This window comes from Balaenoptera musculus, chromosome 15, assembly GCF_009873245.2.
Source record: "Balaenoptera musculus isolate JJ_BM4_2016_0621 chromosome 15, mBalMus1.pri.v3, whole genome shotgun sequence".
Taxonomy (NCBI): Eukaryota; Metazoa; Chordata; class Mammalia; order Artiodactyla; family Balaenopteridae; genus Balaenoptera; species Balaenoptera musculus.
In genome coordinates, this window is record NC_045799.1 from 13,364,530 (window position 1) to 13,387,044 (window position 22,515).

Genomic DNA, 22,515 nt, shown 5'->3' on the forward strand with positions numbered 1-22,515 from the left:
TTTAAGTTTATTTCCCCGTATCTATTCTCTCCCCCAAAATTAACAAAGTGCTTAGTTCTGGTAGAGAAATTTTTTTAAAAAATTTAAATGTCTACATCTAAATGATCTCTTTAAAAAGCATTTAGATTAAGAGACTGAAAACAAGCGAGGCATCTAAGGCTGGGGGCAAGGAAAAGCTGTTGGCCACTGCCCCATCCCCCAGGCCACAAAATTCAGGGGATGACTTCTGTTGGTAACCTCACCATGTTGAACTTACTGAAATCAACAATGTTAAATATTTAGTTTCACAAACTCTGTAAAAATGAGTTGTTGTGACCTACAAAAAAGGTATATACATATTTTACATAATACAATATCTTAAAGGTCATATTTACAAAAGAAATTCTATTCACAGAAACACTGCGAAATTCTGATTCAGAATGCAGTACCTGGCCTTGGGTTTTCTGCAGTTTATTTTCAAAAAGCATTATTGCTCTACCATATAGGCAAAGGGTGAAACCAGTACTTTCAACAACAACAACAAAAATCACAGTTCTTGTCCAACAGATTAGTTTAGACAAAAACTAGGTATGTGGTTCACCGTTCCTCAAGACCTCGAGAATATTGCATTTATCCATTACTTTTTAAATAAAGTGCACTCCGCTGCACGTTAGCATATGAAAGACTGCCACTGACTGCTGCAATTAAATACTGTCATCTATTTTCCCTTCTGCGAAGCCATTTGACACCAAGGACAATTCCTGGAGGTGAAGTATTACAGGACAGTAGGGGCAGATAAAAATGCTATTTAGGAAAAAGCCTAGGACAACCAAGAGTAGGGTCAGAGCAACTCAACACTATCCTTAAGGGAGAACTTTGAAATGCCCACTCCCGGGACAGAACCTGATAGTGACAAAAACACTCGAGGTTGGGACCATGCTCTTCACCCAATACTGCAACTATCAAGAAACCGGATGTTCTAATCTCTTGATTTCTCCAGTGTTCTCTGGCCCACCTACATTTTTTCCAAAGACTTTGGATAGCAAAGCAGAAAAAAGTGACACCGGACATTTCTGTGATCAGTAACTCTCCGTGCCTCCACAATCACATCCTGAAAAGGCAGAACGCCAAAAATATTTCTGTTTTAAACACCATGATACATAGGAGGAGGGAAAAATTAACAGGTAGATATCACGCTTCAGCTTAAAATCCAGTCCTGCCTGCTCAAATGACATCACTTGAAATACCCTTGATGGAGATCAAAGCTGGTCCTTTCTTCAAAGCTGGGTGCCTAGACAATGATTCTTTACTCCCAATAATCCTAGTGCAGTGTCATTTGTACAGTGATTTCCTTGGAGGTCCTGGGGTAGAGATGTCAGCAATATTTCTGTTGGCAACCAGAAGTAACATGAGTAAAACGCACACTTTGCCCAACAGAAAAGAATCCGTTATGTCTACACTGATGGCTTGCAACATGGCTCTGGCTGACTGATTCAGTTCTTAGATCCCAGATTTCTGAAAGTATCAACTGGCCCAATGCCTTCAAACCAAAAGTTTTTTCAATGATTACATATATTTTTAAGTTATACATCCAAGTTTAAAATCTACCTAGGACCTTTAACATTACAGTTGAGGCTCTGGTTCTCTCCAGAGAACAGGAAAAATTTTTTGAGAAAGGTGAGGAACAGATCCCCCCACCCCGTACCTGATCAGGACCCATCGGCATGCCAGTCATGGGCATGGAGTTCATGTTCATCTGTCCCATGGGACCACTGCTGCCATTCATGTGCACCATACTATATGCTGCAGGATTCCCCTGGTGGGCAAACTGCTGCTGGGAAAAAGAGCTGTAAACAAAGTAGGAAATTACCTCCTGGGTCATTTTCACAACACAGGACATGCACACAGAGACTACCGCAATTTTGTCAATGTCGCTGTACTCAAGCAGAGAACAACATGAGCAAGAAAACTCTGACAGCCTGCCTTCTATCTTTCACAGCTGTCTGTACTCACTACCCTCGTGGAGATGCACACAGTAGGAAGGCTTCTCAAAACAGAGGAGCCAAATCACACACTCTCTAATGTAAGCCTAGGACCTTTCATCTCCCCATCCAAACAGGCTTGGCTGAAAAACAGAGACTAATTCCCTGAATTTCTGGCACTAGAATGTGGCCGACTTTTACGAAGTCCCTATTCTGGGAATTCCCCAGCAGTCCAGTAGTTAAGACTCTGCAATTTCACTGCCGAGGGCTTGGGTTCAATCCCTGATCAGGGAACTGAGATCCTGCAAGCCAAGCGGCCCAGCCAAAAAAAAAAAAAAAAAAAAAAATTTCCCCGTTCTTCACCTGTTCCTGGTCAGGGTTCCTGACGGCCAGCCCTTCATTTCCGAGGACTGATACATGGGTGCGGTCTGAGGGTGCTGCATCATGGGATTCTGGGAGGGACCCATTCTTGATGATATCATCGCATTGGGAGGACTAGGCACTCGACCAAAGGCTGGATCTGGCTGTTGTCCCATCCCTTTAAAAAGAAAGAAGAAGAAAAAGAAATTACAATGCTCAAATGCTACCTCCTTAGAATATCAGCTTTCTATAGTAACTTGAGGTTCTTTTGTAAAGGTGGGGGAATGTGTTAAGTACAAGGTATAAAGATGCTGCCTGCCAGTAATTCTTGCTTCTCACCAAGGTGACAACTAGAGCAACAGGCTTACTCCAGAGATGCACACTGGGTGAATCCCCCGAAGGGCAGTTACTTCCGTGAGCTTTCTGTATGAAAAGGACACCATACACCACGCTGCTCCTCACTACACCCCCCTTTAGAGGGCAAAGAGCTGTGTCCCCAGCTGACAGGGACGCATCCTCAAATGTCATCTCTGCAATAGATACCTCTAGCGCCACTCCCACCACGTTCCTGGAACCTCACAAAGGCATGGCTGTAATTAATATGCCCAAGCCACCAAGAAAAGGAACTCAAAAAGCCCACACAGTGCATTGCTCTCACTGTTCGGAGATGGCAGAGTTCTACTACGCTGGGACATACTGGAGGGGACCTGGTAAGTCTTTCTTCCAAATTAAGATGTGGGGAACTGTAAAAACAAGACCCGGGGGGAAAAAACCTGAACTATGATAGATCATCTACCTCAATGACGATCACCTGTGCACTGCAGTAGACATTTTTGTTCTGTTATTTTTTAATTAATTTTGTTTCTCTCGTGAAATAACAAGAGAGTGAATAGCATTTGTTTTTAATACACAACAGACCTAGTGACTCTCACAGCCCTAGGAATGTTACTTTGGGGAAGACATTATTATCCCTGACAAATTTACCATAATTTGGTGGATATGGAAACTGCTGGGGTGGAGCCTGTGGCATGGCAGGCCCTGCCAGGACTCCGTCCATGGTGGGGGACGCAGTCACGTTAGGGGGTGGACTGAAGGCCTGGGTTTGCTGTTGCTGTTGCTGCTGCTGCATCATCATCGCCACCCTCTGCTGTCGGAAGTGATGACTCAGCAGCTCTCTGCTGCGCTGGGCGACCATCTGGGCGTTAAGGAAACCCTGCTAATGCCCAAGAAAGAACGCAATTACACACATGTGGCAAGAGCTAGCCAATTTCATACATACAGTGCCCCCATGACACATGAGGTATCAGAAAGAAAAAACACCCAATGCCTTTCTATATAATTACAAAAAAGGAAACGCACAATTCTCATTATGGTAAAGGCTTTCTGGCTCGGTGTGGGTATGGGCGTTGGGGGAGCAGAACAGGGGCCTGGAAATTACTGGGGGCTGGGGGACGAAAGCAGACACGTCATCGGGCTTTGCCATAGTTAGAAAACATTCCTCAAAGTGAGAGAACATGTAGGAGTAGAATTTGAGGACAAACTTTTCAAAAACTATGAAATAAAACAGCAAGAAGAAAAGGGGCAGGCATGAGACTATGTTTGGGGGAGAAACAAAAAGGGAAGCCAAAAACAAAGGGATGGGGTTATAGTCAGAGAAGCAGGAATCCATCCCAGAAGCTCTTGTAGTCTCTCTAAACCTTCTGACAGAAGAAGTGAAGGGTAAGGAGGTGACGTGATCAAAGCACTGAACAAGGAAGCTGACCTGTTGATTTGCCAGCTGGGAGAGATCATCACCAAAAAGCAAACACTTATCCTCTTTTTGGAAAGCATCCTAGCTCAGCTTATACAGGAGGTCTGACTATCAAGAAAATATATAGGTATCGGTACTTCCGAGTAGGTCTAACAGCGAAAACTAGGCATTTCAGAATTGTTGTTGTTTAACAATATTTCAAACCACAGTAGGGATTTTCGTGTAGTCATCTGCCTTGTGCACACTAAGGAAATGCCTTAATATAGTGTCCACCATGCACTGGAGGCAGACAGAACTTTAACAGCATTCCTCCCACTATGGGAAGTCAGGTCATCTCAGAGGCTGTCACTGAGAGTGGGATTATAAATTATTTATTTTCTTCTTTATACTTCTTATAATTTCAAATTCTACCCAGTGAGCATGTGGTTTCACAATCCAGGAACAGAAAAAAGTTTACAGATTTGTTATTTGCAATCCCTGAAAAGTAAATGGTAGCTGTTTTCACAACACAGCAACTGATCACAAAGGGAATCAATTTTTTTATTAATTTTTATTGGAGTACAGTTGCTTTACAATGTTCTGTTAGTTTCTACTGTACAGCAAAGTGAATCACCTATATGTATACATATATCCCCTCTTTTTTGGATTTCCTTCCCATTTAGGTCACCACAGAGCACTGAGCAAAGCTCCCTGAGCTATACAGCAGGTTCTCATTAGTTATCTTTCTTATACACAGTATCAATAGTGTATAATATATGTCAATCCCAGTCTCCCAATTCATCCCACCCCACCCCACCCCCGGGGAATTAACTTTAAAAACATGAATCAGTGGTTTTTAATAAAAGAATCTCTCTTCCTCTGATTCTTCCTAGTTACCAGTAGGAGAGACAAAGGGAAGAAGAAAAGTGTGATGGGACCATGGGATGGGTTCTTACACAAGAAATCTGGGATTATGTACTGTCTTTGTTTAATAAACATTTACTGAGAGCCGAGCATGGGCCCAGCCCTGTGCGGGGCATTCAGCCCTGAACACGGAGAGACTGATTCTCACCTGGGAGTTGACCTGGGGCTGCATCATGGGCCTCATCACCGCAGCCCCACCAGCAGTGGGGTTTTCCATTTTCATTTCAAGTACCTGACGGCTCTGATTCAAAAACTGGGGAGACACAGGGTGGTGAGAATGCAAGTGGAGCACGTTAATGAGCCCAAACAGCTGTCCACACCCTTGGCACCACCCAGCGAGGTCATGATGACACCTCTAAACCCATTAACCAGGCTAAGTCATGGCTAAGCTGAACCGGTACACTTTCACATTTCAAAAAGGCTGGTGCTGGAAAGCCCTTGGCTGCCATGTGAGGCCTTCATGTTCAGCAACAGGCAGAAAAGTGAAAGTGCAATTCTGCAGCTTAAAGAATGTCTTCCACAGGAACCCAAAGGATTTATAAAGTCAGATTTTCTCTGGGATTACTTAGGCTATTAGGGAAATAGCTTTAATTTGATCAAAGTAACACTGGAAAAAACTACTTCTGCTACCTTTTCCTGGGTGATTTTTAGTGGAAAGAAATGGTAAAACGTTATACCATGAACGCATTAATACAGCTTTCCTGAGTACCTACGCTGACTTTTAGGAACATTAATACACTGGAAGAGTCTCCGGCTCACTGGATTCTCAATTCACTCATCTGCTTATGTGGTTCGATTCCCCCACATTTAAGAACTCAGTGCACTCAAGATACAAAATAAAAATAAATTTTTAAAAATGTGTTACGAAGGAAACAACGGAAAAAAAATATTAAAAGAGCTCAAGTTGTATATAACACATCTAGAAAGCAGAGGTTCCTTAAAGAAACTGCTCAGATCAATAAGGTTTCAACATCTGGCTATTAACATTAAGGACTTTTTTTAATAATAGAAATTATCTACCTCTAAGACTAGGAAGCCATCAAGAAGCACTCCTCTCCCCCAAGAGCAATCCTGACATTTTTTATTTTTCAACCTGTACAACAGAATATTCTTATAGAAAGGTATCCAATTCTAGTACAACCACTCCCTAGCAAGGAACCATCCATACAAATAAAATGTTACACAGAAATGAAAACGAAAGGAATTTCTTTAGTTGACGAGGGATAGAGAGCCAGTGGCAAGAGCCCTGAAAGAACACAGTCCAAAAACAAATGAAAGAGGAGGAGGTCGAAGGGAAAGTTGCTTTGGACGTGTGACTGGTTACCTGCTGGCCCTGCAGCCTCTGCTGAAGCTGCATTCTAAGTTGCTTGGGAGTGTTTGTCCGGGGTCTCATGATGTTGGCCCGGGGGTGCATTCCTTGGAGAGGAAAACCGCCTTGCTGGTTCATCTGATTCATCATCGAGTTAAAAGGTGGTGATTGTCCCGGAAGATGAAAGCCTCCTTGCACTGGAGGCCCCTGTGTCGGGTACGTCTGCCCATATAATGCCGCCTTCTGCTCCATCATTACTGCCGCTTCTTGGCCTTGGAAAGCATCCTGTTTGGACTCCAAAGCTTGTCCCTAAACATCAAACACATAAATGAACAGTAAAGTACATGTGGGAAAGCAACAGAAATACAATGCTTTAAAGAAGGTGAAAAATATAAGTCAATGTATGTGAACAATGATGTTGCAGAATTCCAAAAGCGAAATCAAATTTATTGTCTTAAATTCCATGAGACCAGAGACCAAACCATCTTTTAATAGCTGTGTACTAGTGCTTACGGAGCACAGGGTCTCACACAGGGAGACACTCAAATATTTTCTGAGCCAAATATCTACAATGTATTGAGTACCTGGAGAAATACTATTTGTTCCAGACAAGATTTCTGTACCAACACTGACCTCCCATGCCAAGTGTAAAATAAATCAATTAAAATCACTGTGATTGGGCTTCCCTGGTGGCGCAGTGGTTGAGAATCTGCCTGCTAATGTAGAGGACACGGGTTCGAGCCCTGGTCTGGGAAGATCCCACATGCCGCAGAGCAACTAGGCCCGTGAGCCACAACTACTGAGCCTGCGCGTCTGGAGCCTGTGCTCCGCAACAAGAGAGGCCGCGATAGTGAGAGGCCCGCGCACCGCGATGAAGAGTGGCCCCCGCTTGCCACAACTAGAGAAAGCCCTCACACAGAAACAAAGACCCAACACAGCCAAAAATAAATAAATAAATAAATAAATAATTTTTTTAAAAAATCACTGTGATCAATGAATTCTCATATCATCTGCACAAGAATGCTTTTGAAGGTGACAAGAGGCGAGTATAGTAGAGACAGGTAAATTAACAACAGCCCATGTCCCCTGAGGTGTATTCACCACATGAACAAAACCTAAAGGTGGGGCTTCCCTGGTGGCGCAGCGGTTAAGAATCCGCCTGCCAATGCAGGGCACACGGGTTCGAGCCTTGGTCCGGGAAGATCCCACATGCCGCGGAGCAACTAAGCCCATGCGCCACAACTACTGAGCCTACGCTCTAGAGCCCGTGCTCCGCAATGATAGAAGCCACCGCAATGAGAAGCCCACGTACCTCAATGAAGAGTAGCCCCTGCTTACTGCAACTAAAGAAAGCCCGTGCACAGCAACGAAGACCCAATGCAGCCAAAAATAAATAAATAAATAAATTTATTTAAAAAAAAAAAAAAAACCTAAAGGTGGTCAGTCATCCACTATTTGTACATGAGAAGGAGAAAGAAACCTATTAATTCAACAAGTATTTATTAAATGTGTTATATGCCAGGTATCACTTCTCTACGTGCTAACCATGCATACAAAGTAATGTCCAGCAGAAAAAGAAGTAAAAATAAATACTCTGAAGGAGGGGAGAGCCTGCCATGTTAAGACAAGAAGAGCCAGGCAGGTGCTGCATCCACCTTTATCTTCTCGTCCTCGGCACAGGATGCCAAGTGTGCAGTTGACACCTTCACCAAGTCTCATCCTAAAGCACATCTCACCCCGCGGCGATAGTGACACCACTCTCTATTTTCTCCCCCATCTCAGGCCTTTCCTTGGAGGAATGTTAAGAGTTCATCCGCCCTAGGCCCTCTTCTTTCCTCTCGCTACCTTTTCTACTCGGTCTCCTCATCCACTGGTGACAACTGCCAAGTTTCTTTCTCCAGCTCCAATGCCTCGGACTCTTTAACTGTGCTCATACAGGCGCCCACTCAACATCTTTACCTGGACGTCTTGGGCATCTCAAACTTAACATGTAGAGAACAGAAGGCGTGATTATCAACAGTCCCTCCAACAAAAAAAACCCCTGATTCTTCTCCAATCTTCCCTACATCACAATAGATGGCAGCACCATTCACCCAGAACTAAACGCCAGCAACTCCGATTCCTCACAGTCTCCCTTCCCAAGTGTGCAAGTGCATATGTGTGCACACAGGGCGCAAGTCCTGTCAGCTTTTCCTCCGTGACACGTCGCATAGCCTTCCCTTCTTTTCATTCCGTTGCCATGACCCTTCCCAAGACATCTCCCTGCCATCTGTGCGTCTACTCTGTGCCATAATACTAATTCCCTCCTCCAGACAGCAATCTGACATTTCTGTTTATAAAGTAAATCAGACCATAATATACTCTATATTTCTCTTGCTAACCCTGCTAAAATGACAGCAAACAAGTTAAAAGGTAGTATTTATCCCAAAAAAAAGAGAATATTGAAGGCAACAAGATAAAAAATTTCAACAGGCATCTGGAAGACAGAAAGTGTACGGAGGAGTAAGCAACTCAACACAGCAGAGAAACTGAGACCCGTGTGCCTGCAGAGAAAACCCACCTGAGGACTGAGTCATGTCTCCCATGGAGCCAAGGCAGCACTCCACTGGGGGCAGCAGAAGGCCAGGGAGGGCGCCCAGACAGGGGGCTGGTTAGGAGGCTGAGTACAGACCAGGGGAGCCCTCAGCCATCAGACTGCAATACGACTCAATGGCAACACTGGATGCCAGATAACTATGGAACTACTCTTTCAAAATTCTAAGAGGAACTTATTTTCAACTTAGAATTTAATACACGGCAGCCAGAGGTGCAGTGGGGTGGATGGAATAAAGACATTTTCAAACACAAAAGGACCCAAAAATTGCAGGGACAGAGAAGTTAACAGAAATTTTGTTTCAGCAAAGGAGTAAATCAAGAAAGAAAATGACTTGAGATTCAGGAAACTGAGGATCCAACACAGGAGAAGAATGACAATTATTAATTTCTAGAGCAGCCTCAAAAGGGCAGAGTTAAACAGAGGGACATGGAACTATAACAGGGAGAGAAAGAACTGAGGAATTATCTAATGTGTATGAACATGTGAAGAAGAAGAAAAAAGTAAGAGAAACTTTTAGCAGTAAGTATGTAGAAAACAAAGCAAATGAAAAGACAAGGCAATTAACTCACACAAACAAACCAAAAACAAAATCCTATGCAACTACACCTGGCTCAGCAATGAGCCAAAATGATGTAAATATAGGGTACCTATTTATTTAAAAACAAGGGACATAGTCACCTTGAGGGGAGAGACTGCACGTGCCCACGCGTATGTAGAGGGTATGGGTGTGAGGGTACGTAGTAGAGGAAGGGGGTATAAATACAGATCCACAATTTCTTACCTAAAATTCCAAAAAAATTTTAATTCTTTACAAAAGACTAACAATTTTTCATTAGCACCAAATGTATTTAACAGCAAAACCTGGCCTGAACTTGTACAAAGCAACACATAATCTCTATAATATCCCACTTAGTGTGATTATGTATTTTGCTGTAGAAGTATTAGCACGTTTGATCACAGGCTATTGCCCAAAAATTACAGTATTGCTCGAAACTCTATCAAGAGTATTTTGTAATATATGGTACCCATGCACAATTTTACCCTTCTAAGATCCAAAGATTCCTGAATTCCAAAGCATATCTGATGTCAAGAGTCTAAGATAAGGGACTACAAACGCATAGTCAACTATCATATCTGGAAATCAATAGATATAGACTGAAGTTGATAAAGAAATAGCTGCATAATCATATTTCTTAGAAATATTACCAAAATAAAGAGGTGAGTTTCACCATCTCGCAGTGGGGCAAAGGAACTGTGGTTCTTCAGTAAGCATATTTTCCTATCATTTTATTTTTAAATTAAAAATGGATTACTTTGCTGAAAAATAAAAATTAATTACAACAAAAAAGGAAAACTGGTCTCATCCTTACCCTGCTTACAATCCTTCCATGGGTTCCCAATACACAGAAAAAGTCCAATCTCTTAAGACAGCTTTGTAGAACCTAGCCTCCATGTACTTCCCCAACGTCATCTCACATGGCTCCCTCTCCGTTCTCACCAACCTCAGCCACTTCCTAGAACCCGCAAGCTCTTTCCTGCCTAAGCAACTCTGAGTTAGCTGTACCTCTTCTGGATTGTTCTTTCCCTAGGCTGTTTGCCTAGCTAGCTCTTTCTCATCCTTCAGGTGTCAGCTTACATGTCATCTCTCCAGGAAAACCTTTCCTGACTATTCAAGTCAGTCCCCAGTTATTCTTTATCTCATCATCCTGGTTTTGAAAACACAAACATTTTTAAACTAAAGAACAAAACTATAAACAAGCCCCCACTAAAAGGAAACTGGATGGACTTCCCTGGTGGCACAGTGGTTAAGAATCCGCCTGCCAGGGCTTCCCTGGTGGCGCAGTGGTTGAGAATCTGCCTGCTAATGCAGGGGACACGGGTTCGAGCCCTGGTCTGGGAAGATCCCACATGCCGCAGAGCAACTAGGCCCGTGAGCCACAACTACTGAGCCTGCGCGTCTGGAGCCTGTGCTCCGCAACAAGAGAGGCCACGATAGTGAGAGGCCCGCGCACCGCGATGAAGAGTGGCCCCCACTTGCCGCAGCTAGAGAAAGCCCTTGCACAGAAACGAAGACCCAACACAGCCAAATAAATAAATAAATAAATAATTAATTAAAGGTGCTAATAATTAAAAAAAAAAAAAAAAGAATCCGCCTGCCAATGCAGGGGACATGGGTTCGAGCCCTGGTCCAGGAAGATCCCACATGCCGCAGAGCAACTAAGCCCGTGCGCCACAACTACTGAGCCTGCGCTCTAGAGCCCGCGAGCCACAACTACAGAGCCCGCATGCCTAGAGCCTATGCTCCGCAAGAAGACAAGCCACTGCAATGAGAAGCCCGCATACCGCAATGAAGAGTAGCCCCCGCTCGCCGCCAACTAGAGAAAGCCTGCGTGCAGCAATGAGGACCCAACGCAGCCAAAAATAAATTTATAAAAAAAAAAAGAAACTGGGCAAACTATTTACAATATACAATATAGACAGGTTAACAGTCATCCTGCAAACATGCTTTTTTAGAGAAAATTTTTGACATCCCGCCCTATCCTAAGAAAAGGTCCCTTTATTTAAAGGTCTCACAGCATCACATGCCTTTCCTTGTAACCTCTCCTTCACCAGTTCCACTTCTATCTGTGTGGTTCCTTGCCTGAGTTCTGGGAGCAGGAAATAAGTTGTTCACTATTGCTCTTCAGTCTCTAAGGAAAGACTGATTGGCATATAGAAGACAAATATTTGTTAAATGAAGGAATCAACAATCAGTAACTAAAGTATCGCTACAGATCAACAAAATAAAAACCCCATCAGAACTATTAAACTATTAAACACATCTCAATGGCCAAAAAATATAAAATATGTTCAACCTTGCTAACGAAAGAAATACAAATTAAAACAAGAATCTTTGTTGCCCATCAGACTGGCAAGGATCTGAAAGAATAATCATGCTCAGTATATGTCCCGTCACTTGCTCTTCCACACTGTGGGTTCTTTCGTCTTCGTGGGCCACGGCAGCAGTGCTGGTGAGGGTGACGGACTGGAGTCCTCACACCCTGCTGTGGAAAAGCAGCTATACGATCATCCAGGAAAACTGCCTGAGAGTATGTAGATAAACCTCTAAAATAAGCCCTCCAACCCAATCATCCTTTCTCTTGGATTGTAGCTAGGACAACAGACAAAGTGAACAAGATGTAAGTAATTCACAGAATTATAACAAAGTATTTAGGAACAATTAAATTTTCATCAGTAGATAACTGGTTAAATAGTGTTCAATAAGACGGATACTATTTGGCCATTAAAATTAAAGATGTATACATTAAACAAAAAAGATGATTGACTATGACTTTCATAAAGTAAAACAGGCCACAAAAGTATTTTAAACGTCTGCTTCCTTTTTTTTTTAAAATATACACACAAAAGTTACTTATGATTCTTTGTGCCAAGATTATGGAGGATTTTCAACTTTTTTAAAAAATATGTACTTTTGTGATTGTCAGATTTTTATATAAGGATCATTAACTATTTTACATGAAGACAAAGAAAACTATTTCCACCTTAAATAAAATTCTAGGGGATTTTCCTGGTGGTCCAGCGGTAAAGAATCCGCCTTCCAATGTAGGGGACGCTGGTTCGATCCCTGTTCGGTGAACTAAGATCCCACGTGCCACGAGGCAACTAAGCCCACGCACTGCAACTACCGAGCTCACGCACCTCAATGAGAGAGCCGTGTGCCACAAACTACAGATCCCACGCACCCTGGAGCCCGCGCACCACAACTAGAGAGAGAAAATCCGCACGCCACAACTAGAGAGAAGCCCACGCGCCACAACGAAGAGTCTGCACCGCCATGTCTCAACGAAGATCCCAAGGGCCGCAACTAAGACCCGACACAGACCAAAAAAAAAAAAAATTCTAGTGGCAGTTAAATCTTCTTGGTCCTCATGTAACCCTCACTTCCTCCCCCAGCCAGGTCAGACACGGCTCCTCGGTCAGGGTCACAGGTGGCTGGTACCCCCAGGTGTACATCATCACTGCTCCATGTTTCTCAACCACCCTTTAAAAAGTTCTGTGCAGTGTCTGCCACACTGAAGTGTAATTCTTTTTATACACATTTGTCTCCCCAACAAAGCCTGAGAACCCTGAGGATCTTTCCCACTTATCATTAAACACACAGACTTACACAAGTGCCCCCAAACACACATCCTATAATGAAAAGATCCACTACAAAATGTTATGTTTCAAAAAATACAGATTTGTAAATGGCATATTTTCATAAGGCTGAATAGGTAACTAGGAATAGGAGATGATGTTGTTGGGATATTCACAGATTTACCAGTGTAAACAGATTTTGTTTAAAACACACAAAGCTTGCCTCCTCAGAGTATACACTGGTTGTCCAGGGAGTAGAAAGAGGTAATTATAAAAATGAGGATTCAACTAACATAAGCAAAAAGCAGCATTTTAAAAACTGTATAGTAGTTTTACTGGATCATTTCTATGGTTGCCTAAAATTTGACATCTTTATAAAACAGTAAGTTGCTGGAAGTTCTATCACAATTATAAAGTATATTTTCTAAATTTAATGCTGGTATCCATGAATGTAGTGCTGTACATAAAGAAAAGATACACATATAGGCACTGTTGTACATTGCTTCATGGATATATGCGAGCACGCGTGCGTGCAGACACACACACACACATTTCTACTTCCACAGTACTGCTACCTACTTGATTTACAAGTTCAGGAATGCCAAGAGCTCTGTCAATTTCTTCCAGGCCTGTGGCATCTGTGTTGCTCAAGAGTGTGTGCAGCTGGTCCAACAATGCTCTTTCGTCACTCTGGCCTTCAAGGTTAGAAGGTGGCCCAAGGAGATCATCCAGGGAATTCCTAAGAAGTGGCCTAAAAAGAGACTTAGATTCAATTTCAATGGTGCTTTTCCTCTTAAAAAAAAAAAAGATCAAAGTAACCCCGCACAGTATTTTTAATATGCAATAACTCAAATAATACAAGTGTAAATAATAAACTAACAGAGTAGCAGAAAAGAACAAACGGCATCAATTTAAATTTAAGACCCACAATTTTAAACCTCACCAGGTCATCTTCGACCACCATATCTAGATTACAACTCCCAATCCCACCACCAAAATGCAATTGCTAGATCCCTTGACATTTAGAGGATAGCAGAGATTTGGGAAAGGAGATTGGAGGGATGAAGAGGGTGGTGTTTTCAAGACCCTACAAGAACAGAAGTGGTAGTAGTTAGGATACTTGCAGGCTGGAGAAATCAACAAAAGAATGGGAAAAAAGGTGGAAATGCTGAACTGAGCCCAGGGTTCTACCAAAATAACTTGTTTCATACACGGCCCACAGAGCTCATGTATCGACAAGTATAATACAAACCCCATACGAGTATAATACAAACCCCACAGCAATGCCACAGTTCTCCAACACATTACAGGGGCATGGAGCTAGACATTTATCCAGTCTCAGAAAAATTCTGTGATGAAACTATTTGTTCTCTACTGGGTAGAGAAGCACTCAAGTTAATAAGCTCATGTAGTTACACTTCTGTCTACTCAACAGATCAATTCATTTTTCTTTGCTTAATTTATTGTAGAACTCAAGTCAGAGCTGACAGTGACAGGTAGCCTCTTTCATGCCAATGAGTTACTGACCAAACTTTAAAAATGAAACAGACATAATCCACAATCTTTCTTTCACAAAAATAAAAGCGTGCTATATTTCACTTTCACCTTCATCCCTGAAACGTTTTAAATAATTTTAGAAAAGAATTATCCAATCCTAAAAAATGAACTTTCCAGAAAACTGAGGCTCACCCTCTGCGCACCATTTATCTTGTCAAACTAGTGCTAATTTATCCCTCTCCTCATGGAGGAGGATTGTTACATTATGAGAGACGATCACGGCACATGGAGGCTCCCAGGTGTGACCACTCAACAGTCATGCTCGCTGAGAGATACAGTCCTGTCTCCTCCCTCTCCCACGAACGCCTGCTGTCTCAGACTCAGCCTCGCTTTTACACACAGATGGCAATGAGTACCTCAATTACAGAGAGTTTTTCTCATCCTCTTTCAGGTTTGTTCCTGTGCTCTCACCCTTTTCTAGATAATCCAATGCTTACATTTTCCACAGGGTCACTTAATAAAGCCCCACCTATTTTGAGTCCCATGAGGGCCTTGTTCCATGGACAACATGCCATCTGGCCAGGAACCAGGTTGGTTCGATGGTGCTGCTTGGCCATAAGGACTGACCCCCATCCCCATGGGAATCTCACCGGGCCCTGGGGGAACAAAAAGAAAGGATAAATTTTCAAATAAGCCAAAGGCAAAAGTTAGCCTAAAACATCTAATTTTCTTTCCTTATGAAGGGAATGCTTACGCATCTGAAGCATCTGCTGCTGCTGCTGCTGCTGCAACACTGGCCTCACACCTGGGATGCTACCGGACCGAAGAGGCACGGCGGGCACTGAGCCACCCACGGCAGGCCTGGGTAAAGAAGCGTTATAATCCGTTCCTGGTCTCCCCATGGAGTTTGAATTCATAGGTTCCATTCGGCTGGCCTTTGAGTTTGGTAAGCCCCAGTCTCCCGAGGAAGGAGTCTGATTCACAGTCACATTTCTGTTTGGTCCACCTAAAACAGAAATTAGGTATTTTCCATATTAGAATGAAATTCTTCTTATATCATACAGGTACAGTCATTAGACACATGAGCCTTGACAAAAAAGTGCTTTGTCATTCTAAAAATAGGGCTGGCCAACTGTTAAGACATTTCTGATAGGCATACCCTCACTGTATTGTGCTTCAGAGACACTGCGTTTTTTACAAATTGAAGGTTTGTGGCAACAAACTTTTGTTGTCGGATGATGGTTAGCATATTTTAGCAATAAAGTGTTTTTAAATTAAGGTACGTACATTTGTTTTTAGACATAATGCTATTGCACACTTAATACAGTATAGGGTAAACCTACCTTTTATATGCACTGGGAAACCAAAAAATTAACGTGACTCGCTTTATTGTGATATTTACTTAATTGCGGTGGGCTGAAACAGAACCTGCAATACTGCTGAGGTATGCCTCTATTGCTATGTATTCATTACAGGTTAGAAAATGTCTTGCGGGACTTCCCTGGGGCACAGGTTTGATCCCTGGTAGGAGAACTAAGATCCCACATGCCCCACAGCACAGCAAACAAAGAAAAAAAGAAGAAAACGTCTTGGACTGAAAGTCTCCTTGAGAGTTTAAATCACCAAGACACAGAATAAATGAAGAATACTCATAAAAGAAAACATGCTACTGTTATTCAAAAACCTGTTAATTAATTCTAATTAAGTATTTTAAATTTGCTTTTCCTGGGCTTCCCTGGTGGCGCAGGGGTTGAGAATCTGCCTGCTAATGCAGGGGACACGGGTTCGAGCCCTGGTCTGGGAAGATCCCACATGCCACGGAGTGGCTGGGCCCGTGAGCCACAATTACTGAGCCTGCGCGTCTGGAGCCTGTGCCCCGCAACGGGAGGGGCCGCGATAGTGAAAGGCCCGCGCACCGCGATGAAGAGCGGTCCCCGCACCGCGATGAAGAGTGGCCCCCGCTTGCCGTAACTGGAGAAAGCCCTCGCACGAACCGAAGACCCAACACAGCCAAAATAAATAAATAAATAAAGTAGCTATAAACGTGTGACTCTGTTAAAAAAAAAAAAAAAAAAAAATTTGCTTTTCCCAAAAGAAATTTTTAATCATTAATATTCATTAGAAATAACATATAAGGGACTTCCCTGGTGGCACAGTGGTTGGGAATCCACCTGCCAATGCAGGGAACACGGGTTCAAGCCCTGGTCCGGGAAGATCCCACATGCCACGGAGCAACTAAGCCCATGCGCCACAACTACTGAGCCTGCCCTCTAGAGCCTGGGAGCCACAACTACTGAGTCCACGTGCCACAGCTACTGAAGCCCACGTGCCTAGAGCCCGTGCTCCGCAACAAGGGAAGCCACAGCAATAAGAAGCCCGCGCACCACAAAGAAGAGTAGCCCCCGCTCGCTGCAACTAGAGAAAGCCCACGCACAGCAATGAAGACCCAAGGCAGCCAAAAATAAATAAATTAAATTAAAAATAAAATTAAAAAAAAAAAAAAAAAGAAAAGAAATAACATACCCATGTTTGAGCCATAATTTTCCTGACTATCCATCATTCTTGGATTGCCACCCAACATGGGTTGCTTTGGTAACATGGGGAAAGCACCAATATTCTTTACTGGAGGGCTTGAGCCAACGGAAACAGGGCTGTCTAGAGACACTGCTCGGTTATATGGAGGACGAACAGACTGCACAGACTGTGGACTCCTCAAACCTGTTAAAAAACATAAAAGCACAATACATAAATATCCTCTGATGATTCAGTACATAAATAATCAAGCACAAGACATAAATACCACCCACCCAAGAATGTCTTTCTTACCAAAATAAACACTGTCTTCCTTTACAAAATAAATAACTAAGCCCCCCAAAAAAAGAAAAAGAAAAAAGAAAAAAAAAAAGCCTTGTATTCCAAATAAAGTAAAAAACAAGAGTCTCAGTGTTGGCTGAAGTATTAGGCACTGTTCTCTAGCCTGATATGGTCATTCATATTCTGCTTCGCTTAATAGTAAAAATTTTACCAATGTTTCAAACTCCTGGAAGTTCTTTAACATGCATATTAAAGTTTAAAATTTTACAACTAAATGTAACCAGACAAGTTGCCTTCTAATCAAGCAAGGAATAAAACAAAATTTCCTAACCTTTTTCTTTTTGTTTTTTCTAACCTATTTGATTGATCTAACTTTCCATTTCAGTTTCAGAAATAGTGCCACTAAAAATGAATAACCACCTTTCCAGATAATTGTGGATTATTCTTTTTCAATTGATACATATAATATATCCTTGTTAAACTGATGAATCAAGAAACACTCAGCTATAGGAGAGAGGTTGGGTAAGAACCAGCAAACACCAAAATAAGTTAGTGTCATAGGACAGGTTTTGATTTGCTTTTTAATCCAATTCTCTGTGCCTAAGACAAATAAAGGTACTAGTAGGTACAGAGTACCTACTACTCACCTGCAGCAACCAGAGAAGAACATTTTCCTATAAGCCCTGTGATTACTGGCATCATATTAGTTAGAAATGGGAAACTGTCCAAAAAGCTTTTAAAATCACCTACATTATAAATTAGTAAAAGAAACTAAGGTGAAGTACACATTTTAAAGTTGGATCCTAGTTTTAATTAAGAGTACATACAGGTGTGCAGAAAAGTTCAAAGGCAGCAAGAATAAAATCTAGTTCTTTCTTACCCAGAGAATTAGTTCCTTGAAACATCTGTTGCTTCGTTACCAGATTACTACCATTTGTGGATACGGAATTATTGTAGAAGTCAGAATTAGTCAGATCACCAAGAATAGCGTCTAGATTATCCAAGTCTCCAGATCCCTGAAAATAATTTTTTGTAATTAATCTGTGAACATTACTAGATACATAGGTATAAACACACTCATCAGAGGACAAGAGATGAAATGGGAACAAGTAAAACACAACAGTTACCTGAAATGGTAACGCCCAACTTAGAGGCTAGCTAGCTGATCATGACCCCTATCCCTACACGACTTCCTTCAAAGTAAAAACAGCTGAAAATACTGAGATAAATGCGTGGGTTTGGAGGTGCTTTCAAAGGGGCATTTTTTAATTTACCCTATATGTTTAATTCTCAAACTGCAGGATATTTTCCAGCAAACATTAGTCAGAATCATGAGCTGACAGAGATGTCTGCCTCTACACATACTTCTGAAAACATGTATGATTAATAATAATTTTTTTAAATTTTTTAAAATAATAATAAAAATAAGCTGATGTTCAACAAGATATTCATAGCTATGCTTTAAAAAGGGCTTTTGGTCAATACATTTGGGAAACACTAAACAAAGTTTAAACAAAGTTAAACACACATCCTAACAATAGGACTTCTCCAAGACTTTATTTAATTTTCTCAGGTGCATATTAACGTCTTCCAGGATAGTGTTCCTCAAGAGGAGTCTGGGAAATGCTTGTATAGAATGTGATCATGTATATGAAACTTGATCTTAGGTAAAAATCAAAATTCTGTTGCCTAATACAAAAGGTTTTTCCCATTTCTACCATACACTTAATGACCCAATGTGTTCATTCCAATAATAAAAACTTCCATGAAAGATTTCAAATTGGCTACTAATGAGGTATAGTCACATTTGAAAGCATACATATCTGATTATTTCTACACTGCATCATAATACACTTTACTGATGCTCAGAAGAGCTACCAAAAAAGTGACAGCTCCAGATTAACTTCCATTAAATAAACCTAAAACAGAAGGTAAGAATTTGTGTATAACACATTGTCTTTCTAACACAGAAATGCAATGCTGAAATACAATGCCTAAGCTGGAATATACAGAAGACAAGTTACCTCTTCATTTGTTTCTGTCTTAATTTTAGCGTCCTTCCCTTGACTTGAGCTCGGGATGATGGAGCTGCTGCACTGGCTCACTTTACCGTCTACGCCACCTTCCACTTTGGGCTGTAGTTCTTTGGAGAGCGTGTCACTAGGATCATCCCTGTCCAGCAGATACCTAAGCAGAGCATTATTTTCCTTTCTCTTAGGGCTTAGTTGCTCCTGCTTGACGTTTCCTTCTACACAAGACGTTGTACTGCTAGTGTCTTTCCCAGTGGCTTCGGCGGTAATCTTGGCTACCTCAGCCGGTGAATTCCCATTCTGCAGCAACTTGTGCAAAATCCGGTGCTTCTCTTGCAGCAGTGACCCGTGCATATTGGATGTGGAGGACACTCCTCCAGACGTCGAAGAGGAGACCCCAGAGGGGCTGGTGACACTAATGGAAGAGTCTTTACAACTTGAATCCAGGGGCGAGTTGGTCAAGGAGGAATGACCCCGGTCCTCAGAAGAACAGGTAAGTAACTGTAGTAATTTTTTGTGACCTTTGCTTTCCAGAGGACCCCGCTGATTCTCTGGCCCTTCCACACTGCTCTCCTTACTTTCTTTGTCATTGAGGTGATCTCTGCTATTTGACTGACACATTGAACTCTCCACTGGATTCTGGTCGCAATACAAGCCTAGGGGACTCTTGGAATCTTGACTGTTCACTTTACTTGGTTGACTTACATTCATATTGGGAGAGTTATCCAATTTGGGACCTGGTGAAGACAGAGTAGATAAAAGAGAAGTCCCTACTCCCTCACTGATAGCTTGAAGGGCACTGAGAGAGCTGCTAGAAAAGCTGTGACTCCCAGTATTGCCAGAAGATCCCATGGGAGAGTGCACACCTGGATTTGGAGAAAAATCAGGAAAAGAATTAGACTATCAGACGCTATAACAAACCACTACTTAACACTTCAAAGTTTGTTTTAAAATGAATTAACTTTACAAGAATTACAGTGGTATGGAAAGAAAAGAATTACTGAAAAAAAAAAAATAAAGAAAAGAAAATGTAACACAAATACCTGCAACAGGAGAAAACTGATGTGAGGCCATCTTTGGACTCCCACGATTACGAGGAGAAATCATAATATTCTGCTGGCTGGAGCCAAGACCAGGACTCCCATGTGGAGGGCTACTCATGTTGAGACCATAGTTGCTGTTCTGGTAGGAAGATGGTGACTGCATGCCTGGCCCAGGGTTCATTGAAGCTATGCTACCGGAAGGCCCATACCTGGCTCCACTCATCTGCCCCGTGGTGCCGGGCTCAGCCAAGCCATAGGTCCTGCTGCTCAGCATCTGCAAGCCTGGGTTTGGCGACATGTTCACGCTGCCTACCGAACTGTTGCATCCAGCCGCTGGAGGTCTAATGCCTTGTCCAACAGGATTTGGGTTTGGTCTATACCCATTCTGTTCCCTGCAAAGAAACAGAACAATGTTTTACTAAAAAATTACAGGCATGCGTTAAAAGCCTGAATCAGATTTTTTTTTTTAAGGATGAATTAAGTGGCCCAGAAACTTAACTTCTTAGGTGCCATTCCAATGCCTAGTGACAATAATAATCTAGACACTGATCAGTTATTAATCTAATAACATACTTTTAATAAGCCACAGAATCTAAATGAGTGACACCATCAGAGCGCCACGAAGGGCCCAAAGCTATGTTAGCTGGAATCTCAGTGGGGCTTTACAGGAGTTCCCATACACCAAGGGGTTAACCTGGAGGCGCCTGCAAATTACTCAAGATGATGAATGGGTGAATATCCTGCTCCTTCGTGTGTTGCTCATTTACCATTAGCAACAGCAACAGTAACTATTTCTTCTTGAAGTCTACCTTCAAATTTTAAATTCAATTCCTAAAAGCAATGTAATATATCATTAGAAATGAAAAGTAACAGAGGTAGTCAGATTTTATGTATTCTTTTATCCACTAGCCTTCCCATCCTCCAGCTTTCCCAGGAATTAATTACTTAATGAACAAATCCTCATTTACACATAAAAATATAACCTTAAAGAAAACATACTTCAGGAATCTAAGTGCACTTCAGCAAACCCAAGCACTGCCTGCTTTTCTTCTTAATTTTTCTCCCTTTTTACACTAATAATAAAGCATCTCGAGAACACTGCTGCATTTAATATGAGAATACAAAGTAATCTATCATTACCTCTGAAGAAAGTGGGTTGAGACAAAGCCGTGACGATCATTTGTTACAGGATTTCGGAAGAGTTTGCTTTTTGTTTGTGCAGTCACTATAGTGCCATCAGCCAAAGAGAATCGATACACTGGGGTTTCTGCATGGCCATGGATATAAGCTTTTGGAGAAAATATCCCATTACTAGTAACTACAACTGGCAAAACAAATGCATACAGGAGAAAACAGAAAGGAAATATACAAGTCCAACATTTTCAAAATCCAGTGAAAGACTGGACCCCACCAAAATTAGGCTAACATAAGAATGCTCAAGAATCATTTTCCTACCCGACACAGACAACAACAACTATGGTCATGTATATACTTATTGCTCTATAGCACATCAAACACAATGACAAACAAGATCCAGAATCAACCTCCAAATTCTTTACCTTCTTGATAGTGACGTTTCTGGGACCATGACTGCCCATCATTAAGACTAAAAAATCTCTGGATACACCTTCGGATTATATCTTCAAAACCAGGCCTCATGGAAGATCTCAGTGAATTTGTATCTATGTTGACAACTTTTCCTATTAAACAGAAAATTGCCACTGTGTTTAATTTCATCATTGTGCATTATCAACTGCACTGACTTTAATTCTTTACTCTCATGGGCAAAAAAGGGCAGACCAAAACTGAAATTCATGTTGATGTCAAGAATTACTCCCAGTAATTCTCATTAAATTACCCGTATTTTTGAAATGCACTTCTTTATGAAAAATGGATTTGAAGTTACAGAAAAGAAATACTGGCTTCTGATTTGAAATGCTATTTGGAGAGAAAGCCAGGTGCGTCTACATTTTTTTGTGTGTTTATTTGAGGGATTTTAAGTGTCAAATACACCCAACTTAAATGCCCAGGGTTTTGTTGAATCTCTCCTAGGGTTGTGTAAGAAACATAAGGGACTTCCCTGGTGGCACAGTGGTTAAGAATCCACCTGCCAAT

The 22,515-nt window shown here is 41.9% G+C and overlaps 1 protein-coding gene across 7 annotated transcripts in view; it reads right to left on the reverse strand.

Moving 5' to 3' along the window:
- Positions 1-22,515, reverse strand: part of NCOA3 (nuclear receptor coactivator 3) — a 122,169-nt gene continuing 99,654 nt past the window's right edge. For 6 of the 7 annotated variants that reach the window (XM_036825431.1, XM_036825427.1, XM_036825430.1 and 3 more), the window contains 15 exons: positions 21,960-22,100; positions 21,541-21,688; positions 20,401-20,792; positions 19,352-20,223; positions 18,208-18,343; positions 17,037-17,231; positions 15,268-15,519; positions 15,043-15,169; positions 13,596-13,767; positions 6,299-6,592; positions 5,123-5,227; positions 3,306-3,537; positions 2,325-2,499; positions 1,685-1,826; positions 1-1,366 (listed from right to left, as the gene is read on the reverse strand). In XM_036825431.1, coding sequence (XP_036681326.1) covers positions 1,355-1,366; positions 1,685-1,826; positions 2,325-2,499; positions 3,306-3,537; positions 5,123-5,227; positions 6,299-6,592; positions 13,596-13,767; positions 15,043-15,169; positions 15,268-15,519; positions 17,037-17,231; positions 18,208-18,343; positions 19,352-20,223; positions 20,401-20,792; positions 21,541-21,688; positions 21,960-22,100 — 3,395 coding nt within the window. In that variant the 3' untranslated portion in view covers positions 1-1,354. The remainder of the gene's footprint in view (positions 1,367-1,684; positions 1,827-2,324; positions 2,500-3,305; positions 3,538-5,122; positions 5,228-6,298; positions 6,593-13,595; positions 13,768-15,042; positions 15,170-15,267; positions 15,520-17,036; positions 17,232-18,207; positions 18,344-19,351; positions 20,224-20,400; positions 20,793-21,540; positions 21,689-21,959; positions 22,101-22,515) is intronic. The other variant, XM_036825433.1, reaches the window with a different exon arrangement.